The sequence below is a fragment of the Corythoichthys intestinalis genome, chromosome 8 (genome assembly GCF_030265065.1).
Source record: "Corythoichthys intestinalis isolate RoL2023-P3 chromosome 8, ASM3026506v1, whole genome shotgun sequence".
Lineage (NCBI taxonomy): Eukaryota > Metazoa > Chordata > Actinopteri > Syngnathiformes > Syngnathidae > Corythoichthys > Corythoichthys intestinalis.
This window is the reverse complement of record NC_080402.1, coordinates 7815192-7831271: the sequence shown is the minus strand read 5'-3', so window position 1 is coordinate 7831271 and position 16080 is coordinate 7815192. Positions and strand designations below refer to the sequence as shown.

The following is a 16080-nucleotide window of genomic DNA, read 5'->3' as shown; positions in this document are numbered from 1 at the left end:
TTCTTGACTTTTTGTTCTCTCTGGAAAGTTTGTTTCAGTAAAATAATATTTTTTTTGTCATATGCTGTTACAAGTAGTGCCTGGGTTACGAACGAGTTTCGTTACTACGCTGGCAACGTAACCCAAATTTCCACAGAAATTGAGATGAACCCTTGAAGTACCCCTAATTACCCCCTAAATCTCAAAATAACTATCCAAAAACATGCATTATACGTCAATGTACTGTCCTCGCCAAACATTGGAGCTAAATCCCAGCTACACACCGAGCTAAGCTATCTTTCTCTCCCCCTCTCCGTCACTCGGCTGCGCAATTTCTTCATAGGTGCAAATGTGCTCTTCCTCGTGTGTACAAATATGTTCTCCTTCGTGTGTACATACGTTCATTACTTTGGTGAGAAAATACTACCAGCTCTACACTTCCTGCGCCAAAATAAAGAATGCATCACGAAACAAAATGTCAACATTATAATCCATTTAGCCAAAGATCATAATATTAATCAAATAACATAAAAAAATAAGATACTATGAGGTCAAATAAGGTACTGTTTACGCAACTAAAACCTAAAAACGACTGTCATCGTAAAGTCGAAATCACGTAAATAGGGTGCGTCGTAGGACTCGTAACCTGGGGCCTACCGGTAATTCTAGATCATTTTGTTGCTTGTAGCCCTGCACTCATTACCAGCAAATAAAATTTCAAATTTCAACTGGGAATGCTGACACTGCCAAATCATGTTTCTCTGCCTTTGATGGTGAAGGATGGTCTATCGCCGTCAATGACAGCTAATGAGTTAATACTAGGGCTGTCAAAATTATCGCGTTAACTCGCGGTAATTAATTTTTTTTAATTAATCACGTTAAAATATTTGACGCAATTAACACACATGTCCCGCTCAGAAAGTATTCTGCCTTTTGGTAAGTTTTACAGCAAGGCTTTTTATGCTGTCCAACAGCGAACTCTTGTGGTCGCTTTGCGACATGGTTTATTGTTTTCTTACCAGTTCATTATGGCTGCACGACGTCTCGGGCTGATAATGTTGTGCTTATATGATCCTTGGACAAGATTTGTCCGTAAGTATGGTTGTTGTAAAGAATGTACATATTATGTTAGTAAGCGAAATGTTATATTTTTTGTATGAGACGCTTTTTGTTTATGTTTAGTGAACCTGTATAGCGTGCTAAGCTAACGTTGTTGCTAATCCAATGCTTGTGTACTTTTATTTTGTAGTTTTACGACGGTCTAAAGAGGACAATGGTTTGAGGCCATTTTATTAATAAATCAGATGAAAAAGGAAGAAGAATTATTAAGGCGTCGTTCACAAGCTGTCTAGCTTTGGAAAAAGTAGACGCTTCGGAGTGAGGACAGCATAGACAGATTTAAATGACAGTAGAGTGAAATGCCCACTACAATCCTTATGTACCGTATGTTGAATGTATATATCCATCTTGTGTCTTATCTTTCCATTCCAACAATTTATTTTACAGAATATATATATAATTTACAGAAAAATATGGCATATTTTATAGACGGTTTGAATTGCGATTAATTACGATTAATTAATTTTTAAGCTGTAATTAACTCGATTAAAAATTTTAATCGTTTGACAGCCCTAGTTAATACCTAAAAATAACATCTAAAAACTAATTAGAAAAACTACCTGGACCACGTAGCCTGACAAACACTTGAAGTTAGGCGGTTGCGGCGCCCCATCGATCAGGACCTCCCCTGAAAGGCCGGAAGGGTCCTTCCTCGCGGCGAGAATGTCCAAAAACCTTGTCAAAAAACCATCAAAAATATCAGTTCAGTGTACGTTTGTGTGTGTGTTTCTAGGGCGTAGGTTTGGTCTCAACATCGGTAGGGACAATATAACCGTAATGCACATAATGCAAACGATCTGAATAAGGGACGGTTAGCTTGACTTTGTTGTTCCTTGTGAGAGCTGGCCTGACAACAGTAGTTTTGCAGGTTGGCAAGTTTAATGTTATTCTAACTCTGATGCAGGTCAGACTTTCAGTAGCAAAATTGGTGGTTTGTCCCCCACTTCCACAGCATTGATGTCTTTTTACATGACTTACAGTGGCTGCTGCTGGCCGAAAATAAAACTTCTAATATCCCTCCTCTTCGAAAGGGGCGGAGGAGGCGGCATGTTGTCGACATGAATCTGTTGTGGCTATTCGAGTATTGGTGTCTTTGTGATGGGACAGGGGGCTTCAACTCAAACATTCGTTTGGGAAGGAATGGACCGGCACGTTCAGCAAGTGAAAAGGGATAAATGTAAGTCTGAATATAATGTAAATAACTCACTTAATAATGGTAGGGTCGATTCTATCATTACAAAATTTGAACTCTATATACTGTATAATGCAAATAAGGTTGCTTAAAAGTTGGTAGGGACAATTTGAGCATCCTGAAAAATTGGCAGTGTTATGTCCCTACCATCCCTATGCAAACCTACGCCCTTGGTGCGTTTAAAAAAAAAAAAAAAATTTGTGTTCACTACTCACGATGACTTTCCGCTTCCAGTCGGTCCGAGAATCGCGTTCAGGCCTGGCCTCATGATGCCGCTGCAGAACAAAATAAAGTATAATAGAAGAGAACAGAATGCTAAACACTTGTTTTTTTATTTTAGCTGCATGAATGACCATGTTTCAGTACTATTGAGTTGACGCCAATAGATGTCCAATTCTTTAAACTGGGGAGAGTTGCTTCCCATGTGAAATGGATTAGACCGCCAATGCTGATTAAAAAAAAGATAAGATTTACTACTATATTTACATATTTTAATGTAGTTTTTGTATAGTATTTACAGTGGGGCAAATAAGTACAGTGCCCTCTATAATTATTGGCACCCCTGAAAAAGATGTGGTTTTTAGCTTCTAATAATTTTTTTACAAATTCAAATAATATGGGACCTTAATGGAAAAAAGAGAAAAATCCAACCTTCAATACAAGTGCATTGGTTCAGTGGGGAAAAAATCCCACATAAAGAAATAATTATTTGACATCAAATAATGTGTGTCACAATTATTAGTACCCCTGGTGTTAATACTTTGTACAACCCCCTTTTGCCAACAAAACAAGGTCTGGGGACTGAGATGGCCATGGGAGCAGCTTGATTTTGTGTCTGGTGAACCATTTCTGTGTAGATTTGGCCATATGTTTACGGTCATTGTCTTGCTGAAAAACCCAGTGACGACCCATCCTCAGCTTTCGGCCAGAGGGCAACAGATTTTGATTTAAAATGTCCTGGTACAGTGGTACCTCTACATACGAAGTTAATCCGTTCCAGGACCTTGTTTGTAAATCGAAATGGTCGTATGTCGAGCAGGATTTTCCCATAGAAATACATTATAATTCCATTAATTCGTTCCACAGCCCAAAAACCTTCACTAAATCCTTAAAAAATACTGCTGGTACTATTACAAATGGCAATTACACATAGCAAAACAAATAAATTATAAATCAAAATCGGAATAATAATAATAATAATAATAATAATAATAATAATAATAATAATAATTCCTGTATTAATGTAACGAATCGGGTTCTAATGTGGCGGACGTTTTTTGCTGACCCTGAACGCACCGCGGGGCTGACTGCCAGAGACAGACCCGTGAGCTTGAGTTTCACTTTCACTTTGAATGTTTTCTTGAGAACACGTCAATTGCGGCAGACAGAAGGTGTTTTTGTTTTGAATAAGTTGTGAAATAAATGATAAAAACGTGGCGAAGTTGGCGATTTCTCTGGAGATGTTACCACAATAAGAATTGTCAGCTTAACTTATAAAGACTGGCGAACGATGGTCGGAGGAGGACCGTGGAGACGTATTGTTGAGCCATTTCACGGATGCCCACCCTACGCTCATATTTTTCTGTCATTTGCATCTTCATTTAGAAGGTAAGCGTCAACTTTTTCCTTGTTTCACCACCTGTACCAACCTTTTCTGAAACCAGTGTTGATTTGTCACACAAGAAAATCCGCCGTGCATTCGTCTGCGGTGCTGCCTTTGTCGTCGTATTTTGAGCATGTCGTCGGATATAGAAACAAATGGCGAGTCAAATTTTACGTCGGATGTCGAAAAGTTCGTGTGTCGAAGCGATCGTATGTAGAGGTACCACTGTATTTCAAATTATTCATGATGCCGTGCACCCTAACAAGGTTCCCAGGGCCTTTGGAAGCGAAACAGCCCCACAGCATCACTGACCCACCCCCATACTTCACAGTGGGTATGAGGTGCTTTTCAGCATGCGCATCTTTAGTGGCACGCCTCGGTCCCAGTTGAAGCCTGGGATCGTGTGCTTTGGTCAGATGAGACCAAGATTGAGCTTTTTGGCAACAAACACTCTAAGTGGGTCTGGTGTGCCACGAAAGATGCGCATGCTGAAAAGCACCTCATACCCACTGTGAAGTATGGGGGTGGATCAGGTTGTGGACAGGTGTCTTTTATACCGATAATGAGTTAAAACAGGTGCCATTAATACAGGTAACGAGTGGCGCCTCATTAGACCTCGTTAGAAGAAGTTAGACCTCTTTGACAGCCAGAAATATTGCTTGTTTGTAGGTGACCAAATACTTATTTTCCACTCTAATTTGGAAATAAATTCTTTAAAAATCAAGCATGTGATCTTCTGTTTTTTTTCCCCACATTCTGTCTCTCATGGTTGAGGTTTACCCATGTTGACAATTACAAGCCTCTCTAATCTTTTCAAGTAGGAGAACTTGCACAGTTGGTGGTTGACTAAATACTTATTTGCCCCACTGTAGTTATTCACATTGTTTTCGATTTAATTAAATTTTAATGCGGACTGATTATTTATTGATAATAATTTCTTTGGACTGTATTTCTTTTATTTATTTACTATTAATTTGTTTGTACTTATTTGTTATTTATTTAATGATTTAAAAATATTTGATTAAATTAGTTAATTATATATTTATAAATTATTTTATATATCAATTTGAATAATTTATTTGTTTGTGTTTTGATATGTTTGGATAATTTTAAAAAATTGAATAAAAAAGCTAACACAAAAAACGTATGTATTTTAATTATTCGAACATATTTTTTAAATGTATCTTTTATAGCTTATTTATTTATTCATTATTTTATTGATTTTTCACATTTTTGAGTCAAACAATGTGACAAAATTCAGACGTCTCCATGGACTAAATTTCCATGAATTTGTTGTGGCTAAAGAAGGATTAATCCGCCTCGATAAAGCCGTATTTTTGATCCAGTTGAATTGAATCTCATTAAAGTGTGTTCGTGGCCAATGAGTTCATCGAGCGCCGACTGAACACACACACACACACACACAAAAAAATGGAATGAAAAGCTTCAGCGCACGGGTCACGTGACGGCGTTTTAATGCCGTCCCCTGGCAGACGGCGACTTCGCCGAGAGATTATAGGCAAGAAACCATGCTTAATATCATATGATTAATGCAAGGAATAATTCATTCTTGCATGGGAAACATTACACACAGTACACTGTACAGTAATGTACAGTATAGTCTAGGAGTCTATTCTACAGCAGTTTTGTAGAGAAGAATGGGCCAAGATTAGTCCTGATCGATGTACCAGACTGATCTGCAGCTACAGGAAGCGTCTGGTTGAAGTTCTTGCTGCCAAAGGGGGTGCTACAAAATATTAAATGTGATGGTTCACTTATTTATTTCCCCCCTTCTGTCATTGTTTGCATTCTATCCTCATTAAAATAAGAAAACCTAAAAATGTTCGGGTGTTTTATTTAAAACGGACAGTTTTTTCATCTAGTTTATTTTTTGATTGAAAATTTTACAAATTTTAATAAAACGAAAACATTAAGAGGGGTTTTAATATAAAATTTCTATAACTTGTACTAACATTTATCTTTTAAGAACTACAAGTCTTTCTATCCATGGATCACTTTAAGAGAATGTTAATAATGTTCATGCCATCTTGTTGATTTATTGTTATAATAAACAAATACAGTACTTATGTACCGTATGTTGAATGTATATATCCGTCTTGTGTCTTATCTTTCCATTCCAACAATAATTTACAGAAAAATATGGCATATTTTATAGATGATTAGAATTGCGATTAATTACGATTAATTAATTTTTAAGCAGTAATTAACTCGATTAAAAATTTCAATTGTTTGACAGCCCTAGTTTAGATGCATACAGGCAGAACGTACTAAAGATGCCTTAAGAAAATACTGAAGCGTAGTAATATCAAATAAGGGTGTTTTAAATACGCTAAGTGTCTAATGTGGTCAACAGATCAACAATCTGCTCTAAAGCTACCACAAGAAAACACAATACTTCAAAGTATGAGAGGGAAACACTGTTTAGTAATTAAAGTACTAAATTACTAATACTAGTATTAGTAGTAAAGTAGTAAACTATTAACAAAAAAATAAACTTTATTGAAAAAGATTTTTTTTTTTCCCAAGATATGTCTCGTCCAACAATTTTTGACCAAATCGCATAATTTACACATCAAAAATTCCAGGACCATAAAGGGCATATACGATGAATACAGAATTTGCCAAAAACTTACAGTTCCTCCAAAATTCGCAAAAAACTTTCCCATTCATTTCTAATGGGATGCCATTGACACCTATGCAAGTCCAAATTTCCCATTCATTATAAATAGCTACAAAATAACCTGTGTGCCCAAATCAACAGGAAGTCACCTGATATCAACAGCACGTGTCCCTGAAATGTCCCCAAATCAACTGGGCGGATCTTAGATCCGTATCTTGATCGGTCCGATCACGTCATTTTCTAAGTATTGGAATCGGCCAAAAAATATCGGACATGCCTTTTTTTTAATATATATATATTTTTCAATTAAATCGTTTTCTATTTGTATTTAACGTTACAAACAAAATGTCTTACATTCATCCAGAGTCTTTAGTTTTGGCTTAAAGTAGAGCTATCAAATTTATCGCGTACACGGCGGTTATTAATTTTTTAAAAATTAATCACGTTATAATATTTAATGCAATTAACGCATGCGCTGCACGACCCATTCACGCATTGTAGCGTTCAATCTATAATGGTGCCATTTTACCTATATAGAGCTAACAGGCAGCGTAAAATGACTAAAGTGAATTTTGGCAGTCTTTGGAGCCTCTTTTTAATTGGCTAAAGCCTTAAAATCCCTCTCTCAACAATTAGAAACATCGTGGGAAGCAATGTGGGGAAGAACGGTAGTGGTTGATCTTTTCCTTAACACCCTATGTTACTTCCCAACGCAGAGAAGATATATCAATTGGTGCCGCTACGCACAGTCATGGTTGCCCTTCCCATCATGCATTTGGGCAGGACAGTTAAATTGCTGCAGTATCATTTACTGAAAGCTCAACAAATACACTAGATGGCAATATTTAGTCACAATATACAAAGTCACATTTATCCTTTAAGAATTACAAGTCTTTCTATCCGTGGATCCCTCTCACAGAAAGAATGTAATTCATGTAAATGCCATCTTGAGGATTTATTGTCATAATAAACAAATACAGTACTTATGTACTGTATGTTGAACGTATATATTTGTCCGAGTTTTATTCATTTTTTTCTTAATGCATTGCCAAAATGTATATGATCGGGGAAAATTATCAGTTATGATTGGAATTGAATCGGGAGCAAAAAAAAGCAATCGGATCGGGAAATATCGGGATCGGCAGATACTCAAACTAAAATGATCGGATCGGGAGCAAAGTTTCTAGTGAATAATATTAAAGTGAAGTTTTTTTTTAAATGACGGAATTATAAAATAATGTTATGCTTTCATTCACAAAGGACAAAAAGCACACAAACAAACATGTTTTTTAAAATTTGACAATTAAAAAAAATTGCTTTGAATTGAATAAGTTGAAAGTGAAAATATGCAGGTACAAAAATGACAGCGACTCACACAACACATACAAATATGACAGCACTGAACGACATTTTTTTTTCTCTCTACACACAAAATTTACTAAATGATTAAAATTATTGACGTGAGTAGGAATTCAATTTTACACATATTTTTGGCTGCTACGAAAATAAATGAAGCCACAAAAAACAGCCATGAAGGAACTAAATGAAATTTTTCATTAATTTTTAAAAATATCATTAATAGTACAAACATAAAACATGTACTAACTTGATATCCATCAGAATCTGTCGAGAGCTAGATGTTTTCCTCCCGAAAAAGCCGCCCTGGACGTGGACTTTGTAGCGTACATCATGGAAGCTGACGGTAGAGCCGTGCGGCTGCTTGGCCGCCGGCTCCGTCACCGTGGCGATGCCGGACCCAGCCAGGCCGTTGCCGCCCGTGTCGTCCAGCATGGCCACGTTGATGTGACAACCTCGCTCCATTTTGTATTCTAACACCACAAAATGACAACAAAAAAATGATAGAAAATAGATGATATGACTTGTCAAATCAACTTTGCCTAGCATTTGTGGTTCAAATTTAGTCGCAATCTGACAAAATATCGCAGAAAAGTTTGCCTAAGTTTGAAGGCTGCTTGAACGGGACCTCAAATATCCGTTTCGCCAGAAAATGAAGCACTGGGTTTTGCAGGCTTTTGTGTGAATCGATTTCAGAAAGTTGCCTACTTAATTCATGTATTTTTAAAATACTGTATTTAAACGACAATTTTGGATGTTTTATAAGAAAAATAAGGAAATATTTTTCGGGACAATATTAGGGCTGCAGCTATTGAATATTTTAGCAGTCGATTTATCGATAGACTAGTTAGTTCGAATAATCGAGTAATCGGATAAGGAACATGAAAAATTAAAATACCTGAGCCTCAAACAGTATTTTTTTTTAAATGAGGATCTATGTACAACAAAAGAACAATTGGCTAATTTACATAGAAAAAGCCCGTTAGCTTAAATCTTATAAAATGCTAAAGTTTTTTTTTTTTTTACAATCCTATTAATAAATGGTTCAGACACATATTCCCACACAAAACAGCTAAAATATACCTATAAAGTAAATTATGAATGCATTAAAAAACATTAGCTCAAACAAAAACTTACGTGGGTCTTAACAGGAAGCAGTTGGATTCACTCATGTGAAAAGAGGCAGATCAGATCCACCCTAATCAATAAAACTAAATGCAAACATTTTCAAAATAAACCATTTACAAAGCCACTTTAATTAAACGAATACTCGAAGCAACAAAATTTAATTCAAAAAATTTTTTTTCTAATCGAATACTCGAGTTAATTGATTAATCGTTGCAGGACTAGACAATATAATATTTTAATATTTTTTAAAATCTGTTTTCAATATAATTTGTTTATTTTCAATATATTTTATTTTCTATTATTTTTAAAACCTGTAATTATTTTAATTTTTCAGGTTTTTTTGCAGGTGGGGGTTGCATTTGTGCACTGCAAAAACACCTCCTTAAAACGAGTTAAATTCCCTCATTTTCAGAGTAAATCTGCTAGAAATAAGTGAAATTATCTGCCAGTAAATAGTAAATTTTACTCATATTTCTTGAAATAGCTAGCTGAAAATAATCTTAACAGACTCATTTTAAACAATAAGAATATTTAATCTTAAAAAAAAGCTTAGAAATGTCAGAAATGTTCTTAATTCAAGAATATATATTGTTATTGTATTTGAAGGCAAATTTCGGAAACGCTTTATAATAACATCTGTTATAACTACTTAATAGATCATTAGCAAACTATTAATAAATCATTTATTGTTGACTTGTGTTTGTTAACAGTTTGTTAAGCATTTATAAGGAGGCCTTATAGAACAAATGACTTGTTAAATGTATATAATTTATACCTACACCTTATAAATTAGTAATATACTATTAAAAAACTATTAGTAACTTACTAATGACTTATTAAGTATCAGTTGATAGTTTGTTATTGTGATGTTATTCTAAAGTGCAACTACTCCTCATTTCTTGAACTGTTAATAAATGAGGAATAAGTTAAACTTTAGAATAACGTCCCAATAACAAATATAAACTTATGACTAATACTTAATATATTACATCTTCTAAACTTTGAAGAACAGAAAATAGGTTGAACAAGTTCTTGTACAGAAATTTGATGTAATATTTAAAATATAAATTTTTTTGCACCCCAAGACTCTGTGTGCTGTACTTTAGCAAAGAAACACCACAGATAAAATATTGAACATTTTGTTTGATGCATAGAAACACGCATGCTAACCCTAACCCTAACAATAACCCTGAGGCATCATCATAAAGGCTTAACAAACTTTTAACGAGTCAATGTTAAATATTTATAAACAGTTTGTTAATGATGTATAAACTAGTTGTAACAGGCAGTTATTATAAAGTGTTACCCAAATTCGTCTTGATTTAGGTGAAAAATGATGTACGTATGGGTATAATAAGAACAAATAGTAAAACAAAACAAGAGAAAGAATTTTTTTACTCACTTCGATTTCTTAAAATAAGAAAAATAGACTATTAAAAATAATAATAATAATAATAATAATAATTAAAAAATTAGTTAATTTAATCTTAAAAAAAAAAAGCTTGTTTGACGGAAATGTTTAAATTCAACAATATATATATTGTTCAAAACATTATTTGAATGCAATTTTTTCTTAATTCAGGCGAAAAATGACCAACTTTTAGATGCATGGTCTTAAGAACAAATAGTCATATTTAATTACAGTAAATGGAATAATCTGACTGCAAATTTTCAAAAACCCACCTTCTTAAAACTAGTTAAATTTCCTCATTTTCAGTGTAAATCTACTAGAAATGATTGAAATTGTCTGCCAGTGCTTCAAGTAAATTTTCCTCACTTAGATTTCTTGGAATAAGAAAAACAGCTATCTGAAAATATAATTAAGTCTTATTATAAGCAATAAATTGGTATATTTAATCTAAAAAAAAAGTTTTGAAATGTCAGAAATGTTAGTTCAAGAATAGATATTGTTTATAACATTATTTGAATGCAAGTTTTTCTTGATTTAAATGAACAATGACTTAATAACTTTGAGGATAAATGGGCATATTAAGAACAAATAGCAATATCTATTAAAGTAAGTGAAATAATCTGACACAATAATCTATTACCTAGTCTTTAACACTCAAAACCAGATGGGGAAATTATTTGACTCAATTAAAGAAAAATAATCTGATTAAGATGTTATATACACTGCAAAAACACACCTCCTTAAAACTAGTTAAATTCCCTGGTTTTCAGTGTAAATTTACTAGAAATAAGTGAAATTATCTGCCAGTGCTTCAAGTAAATTTTACTCAGATTTCTTGAAACAGTTAGCTGAAAACAAGCCTAACAGACTAATTTTAAGAAATAAATTAGTATAATTATTCTGAAAAACAGTTTGTTTATCAGAAATGTTCTTAATTCAAGATTAGATATTGTTCAAAACATTATTTGAAAGCAAATTTGTCTTTGTATAGGTGAAAAATGACCAACATTTAGCTGTATGGGCTAAAAAAGAACGAATAGTAATATTTACGTAAAATAAATGGAATAATCTGACACAATAACTAAGATTAAATTCCCTGGTTTTCAGTGTAAATCTACTAGAAATAAGTGGAATTATATGCCAGTGCTTCAAGTAAATTTTACTCACTTATACTCCTTATCATAAAAAAAAATAGCTAGCTGAAAGCTTCAAGTAAATTTTACTCACTTATACTCCTTAACATAAAAAAAAATAGCTAGCTGAAAATAAACCGAATAGACTAATTTTAAATTAGCATTAATTTTTTTTTTTTTTTTTTTCAAGCTTGTCAGAAATGTTCTTAATTCAAGATTAGATATTGTTCAAAACATTATTTGAAAGCAAATTTGTCTTGGTATAGGTGAGAAATGACCAACATTTAGCTGTATGGGCTCAAGAAGAAAAAATAGTAATATTTCTGTAAAATAAATGGAATAATCTGACACAATAATTAAGATTAAATTCTTTCGTTTTCAGTGTAAATCTACTAGAAATACAGTAAGTGAAATTATCTGCCAGTGTTTAAAGTAAATTTTACTCACTTAGACTCCTTAACATAAAAAAAAAGAGCTAGCTGAAAATAAGCCTAATAGACTCATTTTAAGCAATAAATTAGTATACCGGTATTTAATTTTTATTATTATTATTTTTTTAAAGCTTGTCAGAAATGTTCTTAACTCAAGATTAGATATTGTTCAAAACATTATTAGAAATCTAATTTGTCTTGGTATAGGTGAAAAATGACCAACATTTAGCTGTATCGGCTAAAGAAGAACGAATAGTAATATTTACGTAAAATAAATGGAATAATCTGACACAATAATTAAGATTAAATTCCCTCGTTTTCAGTGTAAATCTACTAGAAATAAGTGAAATTATCTGCCAGTGCTTCAAGTAAGTTTTACTCACTCAGACTCCTTAACGTAAAAAAATAGCTAGCTGAAAATAAGCCTAATAGACTAATTTTCAGCAATAAATTAGGATATTTATTTATTTATTTATTTATTTTTAAGCTTGTCAGAAATGTTCTTAACTCAAGATTAGATTTTGTTCAAAACATTATTAGAAATCTAATTTGTCTTGGTATAGGTGAAAAATGACCAACATTTAGCTGAATCGGCTAAAGACGAACGAATAGTAATATTTACGTAAAATAAATGGAATAATCTGACACAATAATTCAAGATTAAATTCCCTCGTTTTCAGTGTAAATCTACCAGAAATAAGTGAAATTATCTGCCAGTGCTTCAAGTAAATTTTACTCAATTAGACTCCTTAACATGAAAAAAATAGCTAGCTGAAAATAAGCCTAATAGACTAATTTTAAGCAATGAATTAGTATACAGTATTTAAACATTTTTTTTTAAAGCTTGTCAGAAATGTTCTTAATTCAAGATTAGATATTGTTCAAAACATTATTTAAAAGCAAATTTGTCTTGGTATAGGTGAAAAATGACCAACATTTAGCTGTATGGGCTAAAGAAGAACGAATAGTAATATTTACGTAAAATAAATGGAATAATCTGACACAATAATTAAGATTAAATTCCCTTGTTTTCAGTGTAAATCTACTAGAAATAAGTGAAATGATCTGCCAGTGCTTCAAGTAAATTTTACTTAGATTTTTTAAATAATAAAAATAGCTAGCTGAAAATAACTTTAACAGAGTTATTTTAAGCAATAAATTAGTATATTTAATTAAATAAATAAATAAAGCTTTGAAAAGAGCTTTGAAATGTGTTAATTCAAGAAAATATATTGTTCAAAACATTATTTGAATGCAATTTTTTCTTGATTTAAGTGAACAATAACTTGATAACTTTGAAGATGAATGGGCATAATATGAACAAATAGTAATATTTACTTAAAGTAAATGGAATAATCTGACGCAATAATCTGTTACCCAGTGTTTAACACTCAAAACCAGATGGAGAAAATTATTTGACTTGATTTAGGAAAAATAATCTGATAATTTTATAAATTTGCAGTGTGCTATGGACCCTAAATGAAATTTTCTACATTTAGCATTATTTTATTAATATTCTTTTTATGGACTAATGTATTCCTCCAATGATTTCTGTATATTTTTAAAATGTAACGTGCAATGCTTTGAAAAACATTTTTTTGGCACTATAAAATATATAAATTCCACATCTATAATTGTCAATGAATGCGCAGGTACAAAAACTAACATTTACGTGTTTTTGTTAAGGTAAACACAATACTCCAAATGAATATAACACTGACTTTTTCAGATTTTGCATCTTTCAAAACAAAATGTAGTCTAAGAAATAATAGTTTATAAATGACTCACCAGGCCACGAGAGCAAGCTTGGCCGCACTGGTCAAGAGGAGGCGAGAGAAAGTGGCCAAGATCTGAGGAGAGATCAGAAACAAAGGTCAGCCAGGCGTGCCGCTTTAACCCTTTCTTTTCTCCAACTTAATGGCTCAAATCTGCGCGTGGGGTTTCTTTCGTCTTCCGCGTCTTAGGTCTGGATTTCCTGGAGTCGGCCAGTGAGGGAGGACAGGAAATGATGGTTCTGGTTGAAAATGTAGTGAAAAGCATAGTGAGGAGTGGACTGTGTTTATCGGTGTCCAAAAATGTAATATGAACTAGATGATCAGTGTAAATGTGGCTTGGTTATATTGTAATTTTGTTTTTTCTGTTACATTAGACTCTTGTCAAATAAATAAAAAGAAAATCCCAACTCACAATATTATATTCTAAGATACGGTTTGCCTGTTAAATACCAAAAATGGTTTCTTTCATGTTTTGGTAATGAGCACGAGTACGAGTAGTAATTTTATTCACAAGCCATTACACGTAACATTTCAGTCTTAAATATGATGTGAAATGTATTCTTTCCCACCTTGTCCATGTTTTCCCTTTTCCAAAATTATTTTCCCTCTTTGCTGTTTTTTCTCTCCTATCTTGTTTCTATTTTACACAATTTAGTTTTCCCTCTTCCATATTTCCCCCCTTTCATCCATTTATTTTCCCACTTCCTTTTTTTTTAGCTTCTTCCACTCGTTTTTCTTTCCTTTAATTTCTCTTGTGCTTATTTTCCCCGTTCCACATTTCCCTTTTCAGTTTTCTATTTTTCCCACAATTTAATTTTCCCTCTTCTTGCACCTTGTTTTTTCCCTCCTCCACATGATTCCCTTTCATTATTTTGTCTTACCTCTTCCGTTTTATTTCCTTTTTTGCATTTTCTCTTGTCCACCCATTTTTTCCATATTCCACAATTGAGTTTTCCCTCTTGTACCTTTTTATTTAGCTTCTTTGCCGATTTCCCGAGTTTTTGTGTTCCATTTTCCACATTTTAGTTTTCCCTCTTCTGTATTTTTCCTTCCTCTTCCACCTTTTTAGTTTTCCCTCCGCCACACGTTTCCCTCTTCCATCCGTTTATTTTCCCACATGTCCACTCTGTAGTTTTTTCATTTTGTTTCTCTGTTGTACTTATTTTCCCTTTTCCACATTTCCCTTTTCTACTGTTTTGTTTTCCATTTTCCACAATTTAGTTTTCCCACTTCCATATTTGCACCTTTTTTCATTTTCCCTCCACTACACGATTCCCTTTTACTATTTTGTCTTCCCTCTTCCACCCATTTCCTTATATTGCGCTTCAGCATTTCCACCCGTTTTCCATTTTCCATAATTGATTTTTCCCTCTTCCACCCTTTCAGCTTCTTTTCCGCTTTCCCCCTTTTTGTTTTGCATTTTCCACAATTTATTTTCCCACTTCCGTATTTTTCCTTCCACTTTCACCTTTTTAGTTTTCCCTCCTCCACACCAATTTTAGTTGTTCTTTGTCCACTCTGTAGTTTTTCTTTCATCCTTGTTTCACTTGTATTCTTATTTCCCGTTCCAAATTTCTCTTTTCTACTTTGCTTTCCATTTTCCACAATTTAGTTTTCCATCTTTTGCTTTGTTTTCCATCCTCCACGTTTTTCCTTTCATTATTTTGCTTTCCCACTTTCACTCTTTTATTTCCTTATTTTTCACTCCCCCCTTCCGATCAGTTTTCCATTTTCCAGAATTTAGTTTTCCCTCCTTTTTCTCTTTCACCCTTTAATTCCTTACCTCTTCCAATTTTTCCTTTACTTTTGCCCTACACACGTTTTTCCTGTCATCATTTTGCTTTCCCACATAATTTTCTTTTATTTCCCACTTCCACCTTCTACTCATCGTTTGTTTTCCATTTTCTACAATTGTTTCCCCTTCTCCACTTTTTTCTTTCACCCATATTACTTTCAAAATTTTCCCTTTTCCACTTTTGTTTTCCCTCCTCCACGTTTTCCTTTCATTATTTTGCTTCCCCGCCTCCATTTTTCCTTTTTCCACTTCCCTTTTCCATTTCCCACCTCTTTTTTCTCTTTTAATTCCTCTTCCAATTTTCACTTTTCCACTCTTTCCCTCCTCCACATTTTTCCTTTCATTATTTGCTTTCCCACTTCCACCCGTCCCATCCGTTTTCCATTTCCCAAGTTTTTCCTCCTACAGGTTTTTCTTTCGCCCTTTATTACTCTTTCCAGTTTTCTCACTTTTCCACTTCTTTTCCCTCTCAACTCTTCTACCTCCCTTCTTATGTACTTTTCCACATTATCCATTG

The 16080-nt window shown here is 33.4% G+C and overlaps 1 protein-coding gene across 1 annotated transcript in view; it reads right to left on the bottom strand.

The window, feature by feature from the left end:
- The window catches only part of abcg2d (ATP binding cassette subfamily G member 2 (JR blood group)), a 34596-nt gene extending 19221 nt beyond the window's left edge, over nucleotides 1-15375 (bottom strand). Inside the window, exons 1-4 of the mRNA XM_057843340.1 lie at nucleotides 13782-15375; nucleotides 8141-8363; nucleotides 2506-2565; nucleotides 1659-1773 (exon numbers count right to left, since the gene is read on the bottom strand). Coding sequence (XP_057699323.1) covers nucleotides 1659-1773; nucleotides 2506-2565; nucleotides 8141-8355 — 390 coding nt within the window. The 5' untranslated portion in view covers nucleotides 8356-8363; nucleotides 13782-15375. The remainder of the gene's footprint in view (nucleotides 1-1658; nucleotides 1774-2505; nucleotides 2566-8140; nucleotides 8364-13781) is intronic.
- Between the last annotated feature and the right edge of the window lie 705 nt (nucleotides 15376-16080).